Source organism: Megalobrama amblycephala, linkage group LG4 (genome assembly GCF_018812025.1).
Source record: "Megalobrama amblycephala isolate DHTTF-2021 linkage group LG4, ASM1881202v1, whole genome shotgun sequence".
NCBI lineage: Eukaryota > Metazoa > Chordata > Actinopteri > Cypriniformes > Xenocyprididae > Megalobrama > Megalobrama amblycephala.
Window position 1 is genome coordinate 7,596,260 of NC_063047.1, and position 16,349 is coordinate 7,612,608.

The 16,349-nt window shown below is 35.6% G+C and overlaps 1 protein-coding gene across 5 annotated transcripts in view; it reads right to left on the reverse strand.

The window, feature by feature from the left end:
• The window catches only part of tenm1 (teneurin transmembrane protein 1), a 188,229-nt gene that overhangs the window by 84,813 nt on the left and 87,067 nt on the right, over positions 1–16,349 (reverse strand). For all 5 annotated transcript variants that reach the window (XM_048187159.1, XM_048187160.1, XM_048187164.1 and 2 more), the window contains 2 exons: positions 13,029–13,266; positions 7,699–7,937 (listed from right to left, as the gene is read on the reverse strand). In XM_048187159.1, the coding sequence (XP_048043116.1) occupies positions 7,699–7,937; positions 13,029–13,266 (477 nt within the window). The remainder of the gene's footprint in view (positions 1–7,698; positions 7,938–13,028; positions 13,267–16,349) is intronic.

Sequence of the window (16,349 nt, forward strand, 5' to 3'; positions counted from 1 at the left end):
CGTCCCGTTTCTATAGTATCAAATTGCTAGCTAAAATCAAACTTATCACAAAAAACGAACAATTGAATATATTAGCGTGATAACAACTACCTGAAATGACCAAAACCATCTTTTGGAAAATTTAAATTTGAAGCATAATTTCTTTTTATGTTTTGACTCAAGTCTCGTTCTTTTGAATGGAGAGGGCGAGGTTTATGACCTGTACTGCATCCAGCCACCAGGGGACGATCAAAGAGCCCGCAGCTTCACTTTTCAGGACGTATGAGGCACACCCGGTATCAATACATTGTTGCTGGTTTCAGGAATGGTAAAAGCTTTTTGTTTATTATCTTAGTCAGAAGCACATCACCCCATCTAAACCCAGGGTGGGTTACCAAATCACAGGGGAGATCCTAAACTGTGGTATTTTTCAGCAGGACTGTTAGTGCACTCAGAGCACTGTACATCACCCTGGTTCAAAGGAGCCTGCTAAATGACAAGTGACTGCTGCTGATAAAAGCTGACTGCGTGCTGACGAATGCAAATGAAGTGGAATTTATCTGTGAATGCATAGAAACATTTATTTCTACACACAACGTGCAGAAACTGGCAGATAAAAGGAGAAAAATATGTGAAATGGTGATGAGATGCTTGTCAAAAGTTGCATCAAAGGATTATGTAATTTTTTAGCTTGATGCACAGAATCTATAAATTACTGATAAATTATTATTATTTTTTTCTATTTTGTTTAGTTATGCAGAATTTACACACTTCACCCTAAAGTAAAACTCACTTTAAAAAAAATTAAAATTACAAATGAAATCTCTGAAAAATTTGACTCTTCCTATTCAAGCATGCAGCACACCTCCTTGCCAAAGCTCACTCGACTAAACTACTGTGTAATGCGCTTTTCAGCCACAATCAAACCTCTGCAAATGATCCAGAATGCAGCAGTGGTTTTTAACGAACCCAAGAGAGTGCATGTTATGTCTCTCTTTGTCTCACTCCACTAGCTGTCAGTTGCTGCCCGCATCAAGTTCAAGGCACTGATGCTTGCATACAGAATACTCACTGGATCTGTACCCTCTTACCTCCACTCACTACTGTAAATCAATGTTCCCCCCAGAAATCTGCAGTCGATCAGTGAGAGCCATGGTACCAGCACAAAGGTGCAAAATAACTCTCTCAAACCTTCACATTCATTGTCCCTCGATGGTGGAATGATCTTCTCCATCTGACTGCATCAGAAAAGGTGAATCCCTGTCTACCTTCAAAAACAAGTAAAGACACCTCACAACTGTTAATGGAAAAAAATCTCTCCATTCTCTATCCTCTCACCTACAGTATATATATATCTCTGCAATAACTTGTACTTTGTACTTTTCCAAGCAATTTTGGAACTTTTTATTGTGGCACTTTTGTGAATTGCTTTTGTTTAAGTATTTCTCGTTTGCAAATCGCTTTGGATAAAAGCGTCTGCTAAATGAATAAATGTAAATCTCAATTGTTTCTCCTAGACAACAATTATATTAAATGGAAAGTAAAATGAAAGAGAGATCTTTCTTCTGAGAAAGTAAAAAGTACCCTCGTAATCTCATACTTGTCTCCTCTAGAGATCTCAACAACATCAAGCTTGGGCTTCAGATTTGCCAAGATTTCAGTCTGCAACGAAAAGCATTTCTCATCTAATTCATCCAGACTAAACGTTCTGAGCTATGCAATTCAATAATTTTATTCATTATTTTATTATAGCTCTAAACTCCTATGTCAACAATCATCTCATGTGTCAATTTTTTTTTAGTTCTTCTGAGAAAAAAAAAAAATAAATAAATAAAAAATGGAGAAGCGCAACAAGACAAAATTGATATTTAAATAAAAGCTAGCAGCCTGTGTCAATACATTTGTTCTTGGTCTAATTCCTTTCAAAGTTCAGAGAGGTTTACGTAAACATACATGACAGATGAAAAGCATTAAAAGGGTAAAGAAAAAGAAAGGAAGCTGATAATTATTTTCACATTATGTCTGATAACCTTTTATGTAAGGCCAAGTGTAAAATTCTCAGGTAATTTAATTAGATAATTAAAAAACACTGAAAACTAAAATCAATCATGCTCCAAATGTATTTAGACACCACAACATTATAATGTACAGTTTGAAAATGGATATTTAAAAATTTGCTAAAGATTAAATTCAACACTGCAACATTTAAATGGCAGAAACATTCCAAAGCAGAAAAAAGCAGTGGATGTGAAGCTAGGATAAAGCTTTATCTGATAAAACCCCTCTCATGGGGCAGACAAACATGTTAAAGGGATAGTTCACCCAAAAATGAAAATTTGATGTTTATCTGCTTACCCCCATCGCATCCAAGATGTAGGTGACTTTGTTTCTTCAGCATTCGCTTAGTGATGATCAGACCTTACTAACGAGTGCTGAGCACGGTTGGACATAGTGGTGTATTAGAGTTAAAAAATTATATAAATACTGTTCGGTTTCTCGCACAAACCGATCGTTTCGTGTCTTAGGACATCAGTGTGTCGTCACGAGCCGCAGGGTTTAATTTGGACTTGTCTATGCAAGTTTTATTTACTCTTATAGTAGAAGTTCCCATCCACTCGCATTATTTGACTGACAGACGGCAACGGTTGGAGTTAAAAATCATCATTTGTGTTCTACTGAAGAAACAAAGTCACCTACATCTTGGATGCGCTGGGGGTAAGCAGATAAACATCAAATTTTCATTTTTGGGTGAACTATCCCTTTAATAAAGTCATCCTATCACTATGAATGAGCTGTAACCAAAGGACCTTAAAACAACTTCACCTTTCAGCCTGTTTTTGTCTTAAGTACTAGCTTTATAAGCTACAGTTTATTTGAATAGATCTCTGTGACCACTGGCATTTCACTCACAAAGACAACCAAATATACAAATTCAAGTATATATGTGTTCTCTGAACAACATGCCTTCCTATCCAGCAGCCAAAACCCCCTATTGCTTAGCCTTAGGGTGTGTCTTTATCCTCTGGAAACAAACATGCAAACACACAGAGATACATAAAAAAGCAACTGTTTGATTTCATCCCTTTTAGGGGAAATGGCAGAAAGCCACTCTACTGAGTGGGGTCTTCTGGATTCTTGTGGGGTTTTTTCATTGATCTAGTGTTTTGATCATAAAAAGACACATTATGATCCATCAACATGCATCCATTTTCAACTGCTTTTGAAGATATGAAGTCCTTTTCACAATTTCAAATTAGAAAAATTGCAAAAATCATTGAGTGTATGTGTGTGTAAAAACTACGTGATTAAAAGACATTATCGTGAAAGATAAAAGCAATGATCAGCAACTGAATCATTCAACAGAGAATGACAACCCTAGTAAAAATGTGTATGTGTATATGCATATGCATATATAGATCTCATATAGGTCTGCTCTATTATGCATGTGTTAGGTAGTAGGAAACATCACGAACAGCATGTGTGTATAAAGTGAAAATTAATAATACAGCAGCGGATGCCAGATTCACCGGAGAGAAAACTACACCCACTTTCATACCCATATGTCTACTTCTTCCTGCTCCATGGCCTTTTGCGCTTTTAATGTTGAATGTGTTCCCGCCTTCTCCACCCAGTCTCAGCTTACCACGCCCTCACAATGCTGCCTCACCTCTTTCTGTACTGCCATGTCCTACACCGCTCCATCATTTACCAGTGGATTTTTTTCACTATCAGATTCAGTAAATCCACATTCAATAAAAAGAAATTCTGGAATAAATGAAGTTGTCCAGTTTATAGTGACATAAGCCAGGTGGTTTTCAAAGTTTTTAATGCCACGAACCCTATGTATTCTTCTAGCCAATCACAGCCCAACAAAGATATTTACTACAACCAGTGAAAAGAGCTCACTTTATTTTCTCCATTGTTTATTTGGTGGAGTAAGTTAAAGGAATCATATCTTGAGAGATCAAATTTTCCTTCATCTTTTGAAATAAGAGTTCAGTGTACTATAATAAAATAATAAAGAAACTTTCTAAACTCAAAACTTCTGACCCAGTCCAAAAATATCATATTGCAATTCAGCTCATCCTCATAAAAACAGCTCATCCTGAAATGCTTGAATGTGATGGCAGAAACTCAAATTCATTAACATATAACTGCTCACCGTTACCCAGAAATGCCTATTCAGTGTGTATATTAGGCCAAAAAATCATTACAATAAGATCTGTTCATTTCAGTCTGTCCTGTCACAGTATGATGTACAATGCTCTCTTATAGTTCAAAACTAAAAACAAACAAACAAATGTATTTGTAAAATGTATTTTAAAAAGTATAATAGGTAATTTAGTTTTCTTTAACATTATCTTTGATTTCTGCTATCTTCTGATGGAGTTTGAAGCCATTATAGCACCATAAATCAAAATAATTAAAACCTGGCTGATGTGGCTGGACATTTTAGCTTTTGTGCTGACATTTTTAGTTTGGATTGATGGAGGTTCGTCTCACTGAAACCATCTTACTTAGTCCCCTGGATACTATAAGCTATCTGGGTCATTGCACTCACACAAAAAACACCTCCCATTTATCCCTCTGAAGTGAGCAACACAAACCCACAAAAACCTACCTTTGACACACCTCCAAAAACTCACGTACGTAATAAAACGTTCGCCACACTGCACTCTTATTATGATGCATCATGACTTAAAAAAAAAAAAAAAAAAACTTTAAAACCCTCTTTAAACCCTCTTTCTTTAACACACACACAGAGAGAGAGAGAGAGAGAGAGAGAGAGAGAGAGAGATTCACTCAGTGCCTTTGATACATTTTCATCAACAATTATTGATTGTCTCTCTCTGTCCCTGCAGGGTCCTTGACTCAATTAGGACATAACAAAAACACACACACACACATTCACACCTCACTTAATGTCTTCATAGCGTGTGCAAGTCTGGTACCTAATGTGTGCTTGTTAAAGTAAAAATTGTGGTGAGGCCAGATGATACAGCCTCATTAAATTCATTCAATTAAATATACACACAGACCAATTAAAACCCTTCTCTTAGGATAAACACTCTATTAAAACATCTGACCTTAATCTAAACTGGAAACTCAATACTGTCCCTTATTCTTTCCCTAATGATAATTATATACTCATGCCTGAACAAATTCAACAGAAAGCTCTTATGATATAACTTAACATTAAATTTCTAAAAGTCTGTCATCCATAAAATTACACACATCTCACCCTTTGTGTTTTTTAAATATTTTGGCTAATAATGCTTTCAGTTACCAGTACATTAGTCTCAGCTCCAATTAACAATTTGTACAATTTTTAAAGTAATATTCCAGATTAAATACAAGCACTACCACAGAAAATATTTTTTTAAATGTAAATTTTATATAAATAAATAAATAATCCGTAATGATTACGACAACACTTTTTTAAACAAAACTGAAAAAAAAAATTTCATCCCCCACTGCAAAAAATGCTGTTCTTACTTAGAGTTTTTGTCTTGTTTCTAGTCAAAATATCTTAAAGTTCTTAAATCAAGAAGCATTTTCTTGTTTTCAGGAAAAATAAGTCAAAATTATGCCAGTGGGGTAAGTAAAATAATCTTATATCAAGCCAAAAATAAGATATATAATCTTGTTTTCAGTTTGGATTAAGATTATTTTACTTACCCCACTGGCAGATTATTTTGCTTGTTTTAAGGAAAAACTCACTTAATTTTGACTTATTTTTCCTAAAAACAAGAAAATAATTTTTTCTTGTCAAGAAAATGCTTCTTGATCTAAGAATTTTTAGATATTTGGACTGGAAACAAGACAAAAATTCTATGTTAAGAACAGCATTTTTTGCAGATTTTACAAAACAATCAGTGAAGCATATTATACGTGTGCCAACTGAAGAATTACATTGGCCCGATGCTAACCTTAACCCAACCCTAACACTACCCTAAAAGACAATGGGATGTTTTAGAAAGAATATTTACGATACGCCAACTGGCCAATTAAATTACACTTCAGCACCGGCACACAACACAGTCACATTTCCAGTTACCATGTTTTATGGGTCCTTTTCTTCTCATCTGTGATGCTTTTACTCGACAGGACAAAAGTTTTTGTTCAGCATGTGAAGATAATGCAGATTCATTCGTTCTTTATGTTCCTCTTTATCTTTATTCCCTTTATCCATTTGCTTTCCTTCATTTGCCCAGAAAATGAACTGAGAACACATTTAGATTGCTGGATAAGAATGAAAGCCAAGAGACAAAGCAGACGGATTGCATCTGTTTAGACAGAGTGCCACTAACGATGGGGTGAAAGACGACCATACGATCATTAATGGCAAATCTCCAGAGCATGCACATGTGCACACATACACAGCAAAAATCACATCTAGCAAACCATTTCTATGGCATAATTAAAGGAATAGTTCACCCAAATATTAAATTCATTATCAAGAGGATAAAATTGCCATGAGGGAAAAAAAATGACGTAGTACAGTAATGAAGCAATGACGTACAGTTCCAGTACACTATATTAGACTGCAGTGTTCTGCTGCATCCGTTGACCCACAGTGCAAATTGTTAACACTCTTTAAAAATAAATAAATAAATATACTGTATACACATTACTGTCCAAATGTTGATGAGTTTTTGAGTTTTGATGAGTTGAAGATTTTTTGTTTTTGAAACAAATACTGTTTTTTTCCAGCAAAGATGCATTAAATTGATCAGTTTAAGTAAAAGTGACCATTTTAAAATCTATTTAAATAGAAAGTTATTTTTAACTGTAATAATATTTGACAATTTTATTGTTTTTTTTGTTTTTTTACTGTATTTTTATGAAATATCATAAGAGAAAAATTTGTACTAATCCCAAAATGGTAGTGTATAAATATAACTAAATACATAAATAAATAAATAAATTAATAATAATAATAATAATTTTAACGAATTTGCACAAATGATTCAATTAACATTTAATTTATGAATGGTCATAATAGTTTTAATTTCTGAAATTGTATTAGCTCCTGTAAGTTCTCTGTTTTTGCGTAAAGAAACGAGTTTACTGTGAAAAGCCATGATTCCAAACGGAATGTGTTCAGAACAGATATACATACGGTAGAACAGAAATGAACATCGCGAACGTTAGATTCTCAAGAAATCATTGTAACGTGTTTGGGAATTGCACAGGTCCTCGTTTCATTAGAGAGAAACACACTCCCAGACACATGATTAGTGTTTAAGAGGCTGCCGTGTGAACTTCTGACCAGAAACTTTATTAACTGTAGCCTTTCAAGCGTTAATGGATGAAACCTTTTACCCTAATGTTTTTCTCTAAAACACACATCATTTTTTAGTGAGATTTTCCAGAGAAATGCCTGTGAGAGGGTGAAAGCCAGAGAAAATTAAGTCAGTACACTGAGGTGCAATAAGCACATGTCTCTCTTTCTCTCACACACACACACGGTGTGACTTGGCTAAACAAAACTTTAACACCATTAACCTCTGAACGGCCTTGTGGGATATTTACTCTTTCATCTCTCGTTCTCCCTCATCCCTCGTTCATAAATATTCATCTCTCTAATAGAGTTTTTCACAGTGTGAGTTCTGCTAATTCCATATGACCCCAACCAGCATGACAGCAGCCATGGACAGAGAGAGAGAGAGAGAGAGAGAGAGGCATAAAGCAGAGGTGGAGAGATAAGACACTCACCGATGATGTACGTCAGCAGTAGAGCAAGAGTCAGCGTAATTGCGCTGGCGCTCAAAGCCGTACATTTCCAGTTACAGCAGCGATAGGGTTTACTGAATGAGAAGAGCGGTCTGGAGAGGGTGGTTCTGGGTAGAGGCCTCGGAGGTGGCGAATACACCGTGCTGGATGTCAGAGGGTAATTCTGACTGGCCGCATTGAAAATGGCAGACGAACCCGAACCATGCTTGAACAAGAAGTGCCTGTAAAGGAAAGGAACCACCGTGTTATGTTCGATTTGATTTGTCAATCAATTTGATCACGAATAGCTCAAAAAATACATCTAAAAATAAATTACACCTGGAAAACAGAGTCAAAGAGAGACCGAGAGAGCAAGAGAGAGATGGTGTGAGAAAAAGGGAGAGGTGCAGTCGGAGTGTGTAATTTCTCTCACTTGCTTTGGTTACTAATTGGAGTCATTTGCTCTCACGTGCATTTAATTACAGATATTTAGCACCAGAGATTAATGAGCCATAATTAATAGATAACATCCCTTAGATTAATTATGATATTAATTACACAGAGGAGTCCATTCTTAGAGTAATTAAAAGGTGCCTACTTAAAAACAATTTACTCAGAGATACACAGTCCTGGTGTTGCTTTGCACTAACTAATGTTACAATGGTGGGCAGTTACCAAATTAAAACAATACAAATAATATTTAAAAAAATAAAATAAAAATAAAAAAAACTTAAAATTTAAAAGAATGTATAAGCAATATTTTTATATTTTAGGTGTACACTGTATTTTCTCTCCACCATTTTAATAATATTTTAGCTTTTTTTAAATTCACTAAAACTCAAGCTTTTTTAAAATTCACACTTTTGGTGTGAAAAATAAGCTCTAGTCATTTTAGAAATATTAGAAGTAATTTATGCAGTCTTTAAGTTAAAGGTGCAATATGTAAGATTTTTGCAGTAAAATATCCAAAAACCACTAGGTCAGCGTTATGTATTTTGTTCACTTATAATACTCACTTGAGTACTTACAATATCCCAAATGTTTCCAACTATTTGTAAATCATGAGAAAATTGCAATTTTAACCAAGGCTCCGGGACGTGTGTGGAGTCGCCTGTCAATTGCGTCATACCCACGTTACCTTCGGTTTCCGGTTTTATTTTGTTAAAATCATGGAAACACCATATGTAATACAGTAATACAGAATTTTCTCCATCATACAATACTTTTTCAAATTTTATTATGGCGACTGTGGCATAATAAAAGTTCCGCTGCTTGCGGCGTGTGTTGCACACTCGCTCCAGCAGCCTCGTTCAGCTCCCACAACACTCGTTCCTGCTCTGCTTCATACTACAATAACGTTAATAATTGCATCCATGAACATGATTTCTTCCCGAGCCCTATCCCGATTCTTTTGCACTGGCTGTGAGATGAAGACCACATGTCCCAAGATTCCGCACTCAAACTTGCCGTCATCAAGCTACGCCTTTGTTTTGAATAGGCCTCTAGCGACCTCTAGCGGACAGAAAATATTACATATTGCACCTTTACTATGTAGTCAAAAAGCAGCATGCCCAACAATTTTATAAGAATTAGAAAAAAAGAATGGTGATTTTCTTGGCATCTGTTTGTATACAGTTAATTGATTATGTGATAAAGTTTCTGAGACAGCTGAAACTTATAATAAAATGATCACTTATAATATAATATAATAAAACAAAACAAAAACGAATTGGAAAAAAAGAAGCTTAAATTAGTTTAAATGAAGTATATCATGTCACAATTCAGGACAGTTCTGTCACTGCTTGATGTGTCAAGTCAATCCTTAAAGCACTATGTATTTATTCTTTCATTTTAAAATCAAAGTTCCCCTTTTTTTTATCATGATATGTGGCTAGATCGGTTAGTGTGTGTAACACACAGGCGCAGATACATGGCCGTTTAACCGTTTCATCACGATGACAGACAGATTGACAGATAGCAATTGGGAAATTGGTAACAGCTTTTAGGTTAAAAGCCCAAAGGTAACAGAAGAAAGATCTTCAAATTCCCAAGATACACATGGATTCTCATCAGCAATTGATCCCATTGCAACATTAGCTAGTGATGGAGCAGGGTAAACGTGCGCAACTCTTTCAAAGGCACAAAGGGTCAATCAATAAAAAGGACCAAAATCATTGAAAGGTAGATCAGTCTAAACACATTTACAAGTTCATATGCTGATGAGGCAAAAAAGCATGATGACATCGATATGGAGTGAAGATGATGGGAAAAAACTGAACACACACACACACGTCTCTGTTTATATTATAGTAGGGACTTCCCATCTGTTGTTTAAATTAAGGTAATTACTGCACCCAAAACAAAACCCTACCCCCTACACACAGCTTTTAGCAATTTTAGATTTTTATTGAAACACTGTTTAGTCTATTTATGATGTTGCTTTCATTGTTGTGACTTCCCAAAGGTCCCCACAAAATAAGTCGTTTCAGGTTTCACTGTATTTCCAGGGACTTTCGGGTCCAACAAATTTACCGAAACTACCCCTGCTCACACGAGGAGACTCGCAAATGCACATACATAAAAATTTAACAATTAAGGTTGACACATATAAACAATTTTAATCAAATTTATTACATGAAATGCAGATTGCATTAATCCTAACTAGTTTGATATATTATAATAAAAACATATTATTGTGGCTGACAAGTAAATCACTGAATAGACATTGCAAAAAGTGACATTAGATGTTGCTTCTTTCCCCCCATATCAATCTATTTTGTAAAATCCAGTTTGTCAATACGTCCAATCGATGCAATATATATTTTTACTTTTAGCACATTTTTTATTCAAGTAATTGCACTAAATGAATACATTTAATTGACAGCCCTAATAAAAATGCTTTCCTACCATAGAGACTAAATGACCAAAGCAGTTAGCTACAGGATACAATGTCAAAAGGATACAATGAGAAAGCACCCAGCAGATACACACAAGCAAGTTTTGGTTATTTGTTTAGAGTGTCTAACAGGGATGCCATACCAAGCCGTGAAAGGAGCGTTTAAATGAGCATGCAATGGTAAAATGAGGCTTGAGACTGAGAGAAAAATTACAGTTTACCTCAGCCATTAAAAAAAGAGAAAGTTAATTTCACACTTAGACACGCAGAACTAATCCTGTCTTTATTTACTGTAGAATAAATAAATAACAATTAACACTTAGAAAAACAAAGAGAAAGATTGAGACGAAGGAAAAAAGACAAAAAGAGAGAACGAAAAGAGCAGGTGTGAACACAGGAGATCACAGTTTTACAAATCAGATTTCTACAGTCTCAAAATAAATATTCTATTCCACTGACTACTTTTTCCACTAAAATCTCAGAGCCTTGAATTCATGTCAAGGTGGCTATTGTTTTTAATCTTAACACTTTTGAAAAACTGTGAAATATGGTATGCATACAGAAAACAAATTGAAATGACGCTGAGAGTCACTGGGTGGATAATGCAAGATAAGACATAAAAAACACGCCAGTGATCACCATGCATTCCCATTATATGGAAAAGAGCAGCTTCAACTTGACTGATCAAATCGAGATATTTGAATAAATATAAATATTTGAATATATATTTTATAATATATATTAAAATATTTCATTATTCAATATTTTATTATATATTATATTAAACATGTTTAGATATTAAGCACAAATACATTTCAATATATTTTTATTGGGAAAATCTGATGGGAGACATCTGCATGACAACGATGCTTCTTTCTATTAAAACCTCACATGTATATCATCTACTGTATTCCATGCTGTATATTATATATACAGTACATATACAGTGTATGGCGACTGAATCAGCGAGTGTTCGGAATAATATGCTGATGGGAGAGATTCTCCTCTGTGCATTAATGTTGGTCTATTGATCCAGATTTAATTGAGAAAGTTCATTTGGGAGAGAGCAACATGTCAGCAGGTATAGACATCACCATGACGATGACACGTTCTCGATACAACGCCAATGTCATCGGGCGTTCGGCTCGGCCTGGCTAGAATCTCTCAGGCAATCCTTTAACCTGAGGACTTTCCTGCAGCAGTTGGCAGGATTTTTCAAACCACTCTAGAAAATTGGTAAATCCGCTTTTCTTTAACCCCCAAATCTCAAAGAAAACATCTGAATTGGTGGCATTCACTCTGTGGCCAGTTACAAGACAAAGTGTATGGCCATTTAAACTCCATTAGCAAGCAAGGTTACATTTCTACACTTTTACTCTTAGCTTCTTTCAGACACTTCATTCTCCTTTAAAAGGAATAAAGTGATGTTTAAGAAACAGGACTGAAGCTGCTGGGAAAAATGTATAAGGGCTAAATTACCCAGTATTCCTCTAATAGCCGCCAACATAAACATTCCATTACTGCCTGCTGCTTATGGTGGGTTTAGAAAAGGTTCTGCAGTGCTTAGCATAGTTGAGAATACTTGAAATCTGTTATTAGGTATTGTTTGGAGACAGCTGGATTTGTATAATGGTGGCTTTATTTAATCACAACAACATGCTTGACCAATATGGCAAATCTTCATAAAACAATAAACATCTCTCCAGGTACATAATAGCTATCAGCATCAGAGTGGATATGTGACTCAGCTATGATTGTTTGTTCAACTTCTCAGTCAAAATAAGTTTGACCGCTACCAAATTCACCTTGCTGGAAATCTAGAAAAGCTGACATACATGATGTGCTCATATGCATGCACACGCACGCAGCTTTCATTTTCATCAATATCTTTGGGGTTTGTGTGCGTGTAAGACAATCACCCCAGGAAGACAGCTTCATTTCCTCCCTCAAAGCAGCGAGTCTATCCTTCATCATTTATTTACTCTCCCATTTCTCTCTTTCAGAAGAGTAGGTCAACCCTCAATCTCATCTTCATCATCATCACCATCATATCTCTCCATCTGTCGTTCACAGACAAACACTCATGCACATCATTCTCTTTCGTTTGAAGACAAGAAGATTTAGTCATTTCAATCTCTATTTTACTACCGAGCTTTTACATGAAAGTTTTAACTTCCTTTCTTGTAATTGAACACATATAAAGAGAGTCTATGTGGGCCAAATTTTAATTACAATGTGGGTGTCAATGAAGAACCAACGAAAACGGCTTTATAAAACACTAAATGTCTCAATGAAAATGTAAAAATGTCGAAAAGGTGCTGTTTAGGCGTAAGGTTAATGGACAGAAAACATCATTAGCTTAGTATAAAACAATAGAATTCAATGGAACGACCCCAGGCATTATAGAAAAACAAATGTATGTGTGTTCATATTTCACCTGGTCTCTAGTGGTATGTTGCTGTTCAGCGCCCAGGTATTGTGCGTCTGCCCGTTGTCATCTTGTCCAGCTTTGTTCCCGGATTCCAGCGGTTGGCATCGGGCGGGCAACGTGCTCCTCTGCACCACCTCTGGAAGGGGAGCCGGTGCTGGACGGGCACAGGTGCACGCGTGGGGCGGTGGAGGAGGAGGGGGCAGGGGTCGAAAGGTGAACTGAGCCACAGGGCTGGAAGGGAGATCTTGAAAGAGAAAGATAAAAAATAGAGAAAGAGCAAGAAATGAGAAAGTAATTATAATATTTAATGATAGTCTTCAAAGTGTCCATTTCCTGAGAGAAATGGATCCTTTTAAAAACTGTTTCCCCCGTTTCTTGTACAGCCTCTATTTTCTTGTTAAACTCAAAGAACCTTTGGTAACACTTCACTTACAGCATGTACAAACCCGATTCCAAAAAAGTTGGGATGCTGTACAAATTGTGAATAAAAAAAGGAATCCAATAATTTACAAATCTCATAAACTTATATTTTATTCACAATAGAATATAGAAAACATATCAAATGTTGAAAGTGAGACATTTTGAAATGTCATGCCAAATATTGGCTCATTTTGGATTTCATGAGAGCTACACATCCCAAAAAAGTTGGGACAGGTAGCAATAAGAGGCCTGAAAAGTTAAATGTACATATAAGGAACAGCTGGAGGACCAATTTGCAACTTATTAGGTCAATTGGCAACATGATTGGGTATAAAAAGAGCCTCTCAGAGTGGCAGTGTCTCTCAGAAGTCCAGATGGGCAGAGGATCACCGATTTCCCCAACGCTGCGGCGAAAAATAGTGGAGCAATATCAGAAAGGAGTTTCTCAGAGAAAAATTGCAAAGAGTTTGAAGTTATCATCATCTACAGTGCATAATATCATCCAAAGATTCAGAGAATCTGGAACAATCTCTGTGTGTAAGGGTCAAGGCCGGAAAACCATACTGGATGCCCATGATCTTCGGGCCCTTAGACGGCACTGCATCACACTGTAATGGAAATCACAACATGGGCTCAGGAATACTTCCAGAAAACATTGTCGGTGAACACAATCCACTGTGCCATTCGCCGTTGCCGGCTAAAACTCTATAGGTCAAAAAAGAAGCCATACCTAAACATGATCCAGAAGAGCAGGCGTTTTCTCTGGGCCAAGGCTCATTTAAAATGGACTGTGGCAAAGTGGAAAACTGTTCTGTGGTCAGACGAATCAAAATTTGAAGTTCTTTTTGGAAAACTTACACATCTAGAAAGGCACCATCAATGCTGAAAGGTATATCCAAGTTCTAGAACAACATATGCTCCCTTCCAGACGTCGTCTCTTTCAGGGAAGACCTTGCATTTTCCAACAGGATAATGCCAGACCACATACTGCGTCAATTACAACATCATGGCTACGTAGAAGAAGGATCCGGGTACTGAAATGGCCAGCCTGCAGTCCAGATCTTTCACCCATAGAAAACATTTGGCGCATCATAAAGAGGAAGATGTGACAAAGAAGACCTAAGACAGTTGAGCAACTAGAAGCCTGTATTAGACAAGAATGGGACAACATTCCTTTTCTTAAACTTGAGCAACTTGTCTCCTCAGTCCCCAGACATTTGCAGACTGTTATAAAAAGAAGAGGGGATGACACACAGTGGTAAACATGGTCTTGTCCCAACTTTTTTGAGATGTGTTATTTTTCCTTAAAATGATACATTTTCTCAGTTTAAACATTTGATATGTCATCTATGTTGTATTCTGAATAAAATATTGAAATTTGAAACTTCCACATCATTGCATTCTGTTTTTATTCACAATTTGTACAGTGTCCCAACTTTTTTGGAATCGGGTTTGTATGTATAATGAATTAAAAGGCTATTCTTTATACATTTTAATGTCCTACAGCTTGTAATCATTTGTATGGCCTTTTGTATAATGCATAAAAGCATAATTCATTAAAATACATCATCAGCATCCAGCATATACTGCTTTAATGATGCGTCATAGTTATGACAATCTGTTAAACTGATATTCAGTTCATTGTTCTGTTCAATTCATTCCAGAAAATTGTCACTCCCAGGAAGTTACACCATTTGGACCCTTCCTAAAACATAACAGGGAAACAAATAAATATTCTCATTTAATTTTGTCAATTTTTACACAAATAGTAGTGCATTGAGCACATTTGCTGAGCTCAATCATTGAATCCTCTAACTAAATATGATTAAAATTATTCAAGCAAATACTTTTTCTTTTATTCATGTGAAATATAAGCTCATCAATAACTAAAAACAAAATTTAGTTCCCATTTAGCATTGCCTCTACTGAATCATAACTTAATTTAGCCTAAATCTGCAACTTTGTTACTTGAAACCCTATTACCCATCTTGGCCTTTTTGTCTTTTTTCATTTATTTTATTTTATTACAAAATTATATATGTTTTATTATATTTGTTTTAGGTTTATTTCTAGAAGAAGAAAAAAAATCACAAAAATTAAGCTTTGGAAACAGTACAACAAAGATCAATATTATTAAAAAAAGAAAAGAAAAAAAAGCACGTAACATTTGACAAACAGTCCAAGTCCAAGCTCCTGACACTTTGTAGCAACACAAAAATTTGCAATACTACATGATACATAATACAAGAAATACTTATATACATGGTTATAGACATGGTTATAATAAAGTCATATAAAAGATAAAATAAACTATATAACTTACGTTTATAAAAAATAAAAAAAAATCTTTAGAATGGCTTATACGCATAGGCTTCAAGCGAAATGTTACCTATTTTCTCACTCAGTCTTGTCTTGTCTTTTTATCTTTGCAAAAAAAAAAAAATCTACTTTAAGATACTTAAGCTTAAATCTTTTACTTGAATTACGGCAGGCTGAATGGTCTGTAAAAGCATCACAATAAGCATTCACAAGTGTCTGCATCCGTCTTCACTGATATCTGATATTGCAGCTCCTGCACACATGCTGTGTTTTTCCATCATTTTCTCTTTTCTCCCAATTAAAATGAAGCGTTAGGGTCTTACAACTACTGCTAAACTCACCCTGCTGGAAAAAAGGATGATACACAAACGGCCACACAAAAGCATCTCATCCTTCCCTACTAATTCTATTAGGCTCTGATCAGGGTTATCTATCTGTTTCAGTGAGCTAGAGATTCTCCTTATTATTTTTGTCCTTCTCTTTCTCTGTCCCTTCACTTCATGCCTTTCACCTAATCTCTTCTGAGAGCTAAAATTACTTCCTAATCTGAGAAGAACACTTTCTATTTGGAGATTTGACAAAAACGCA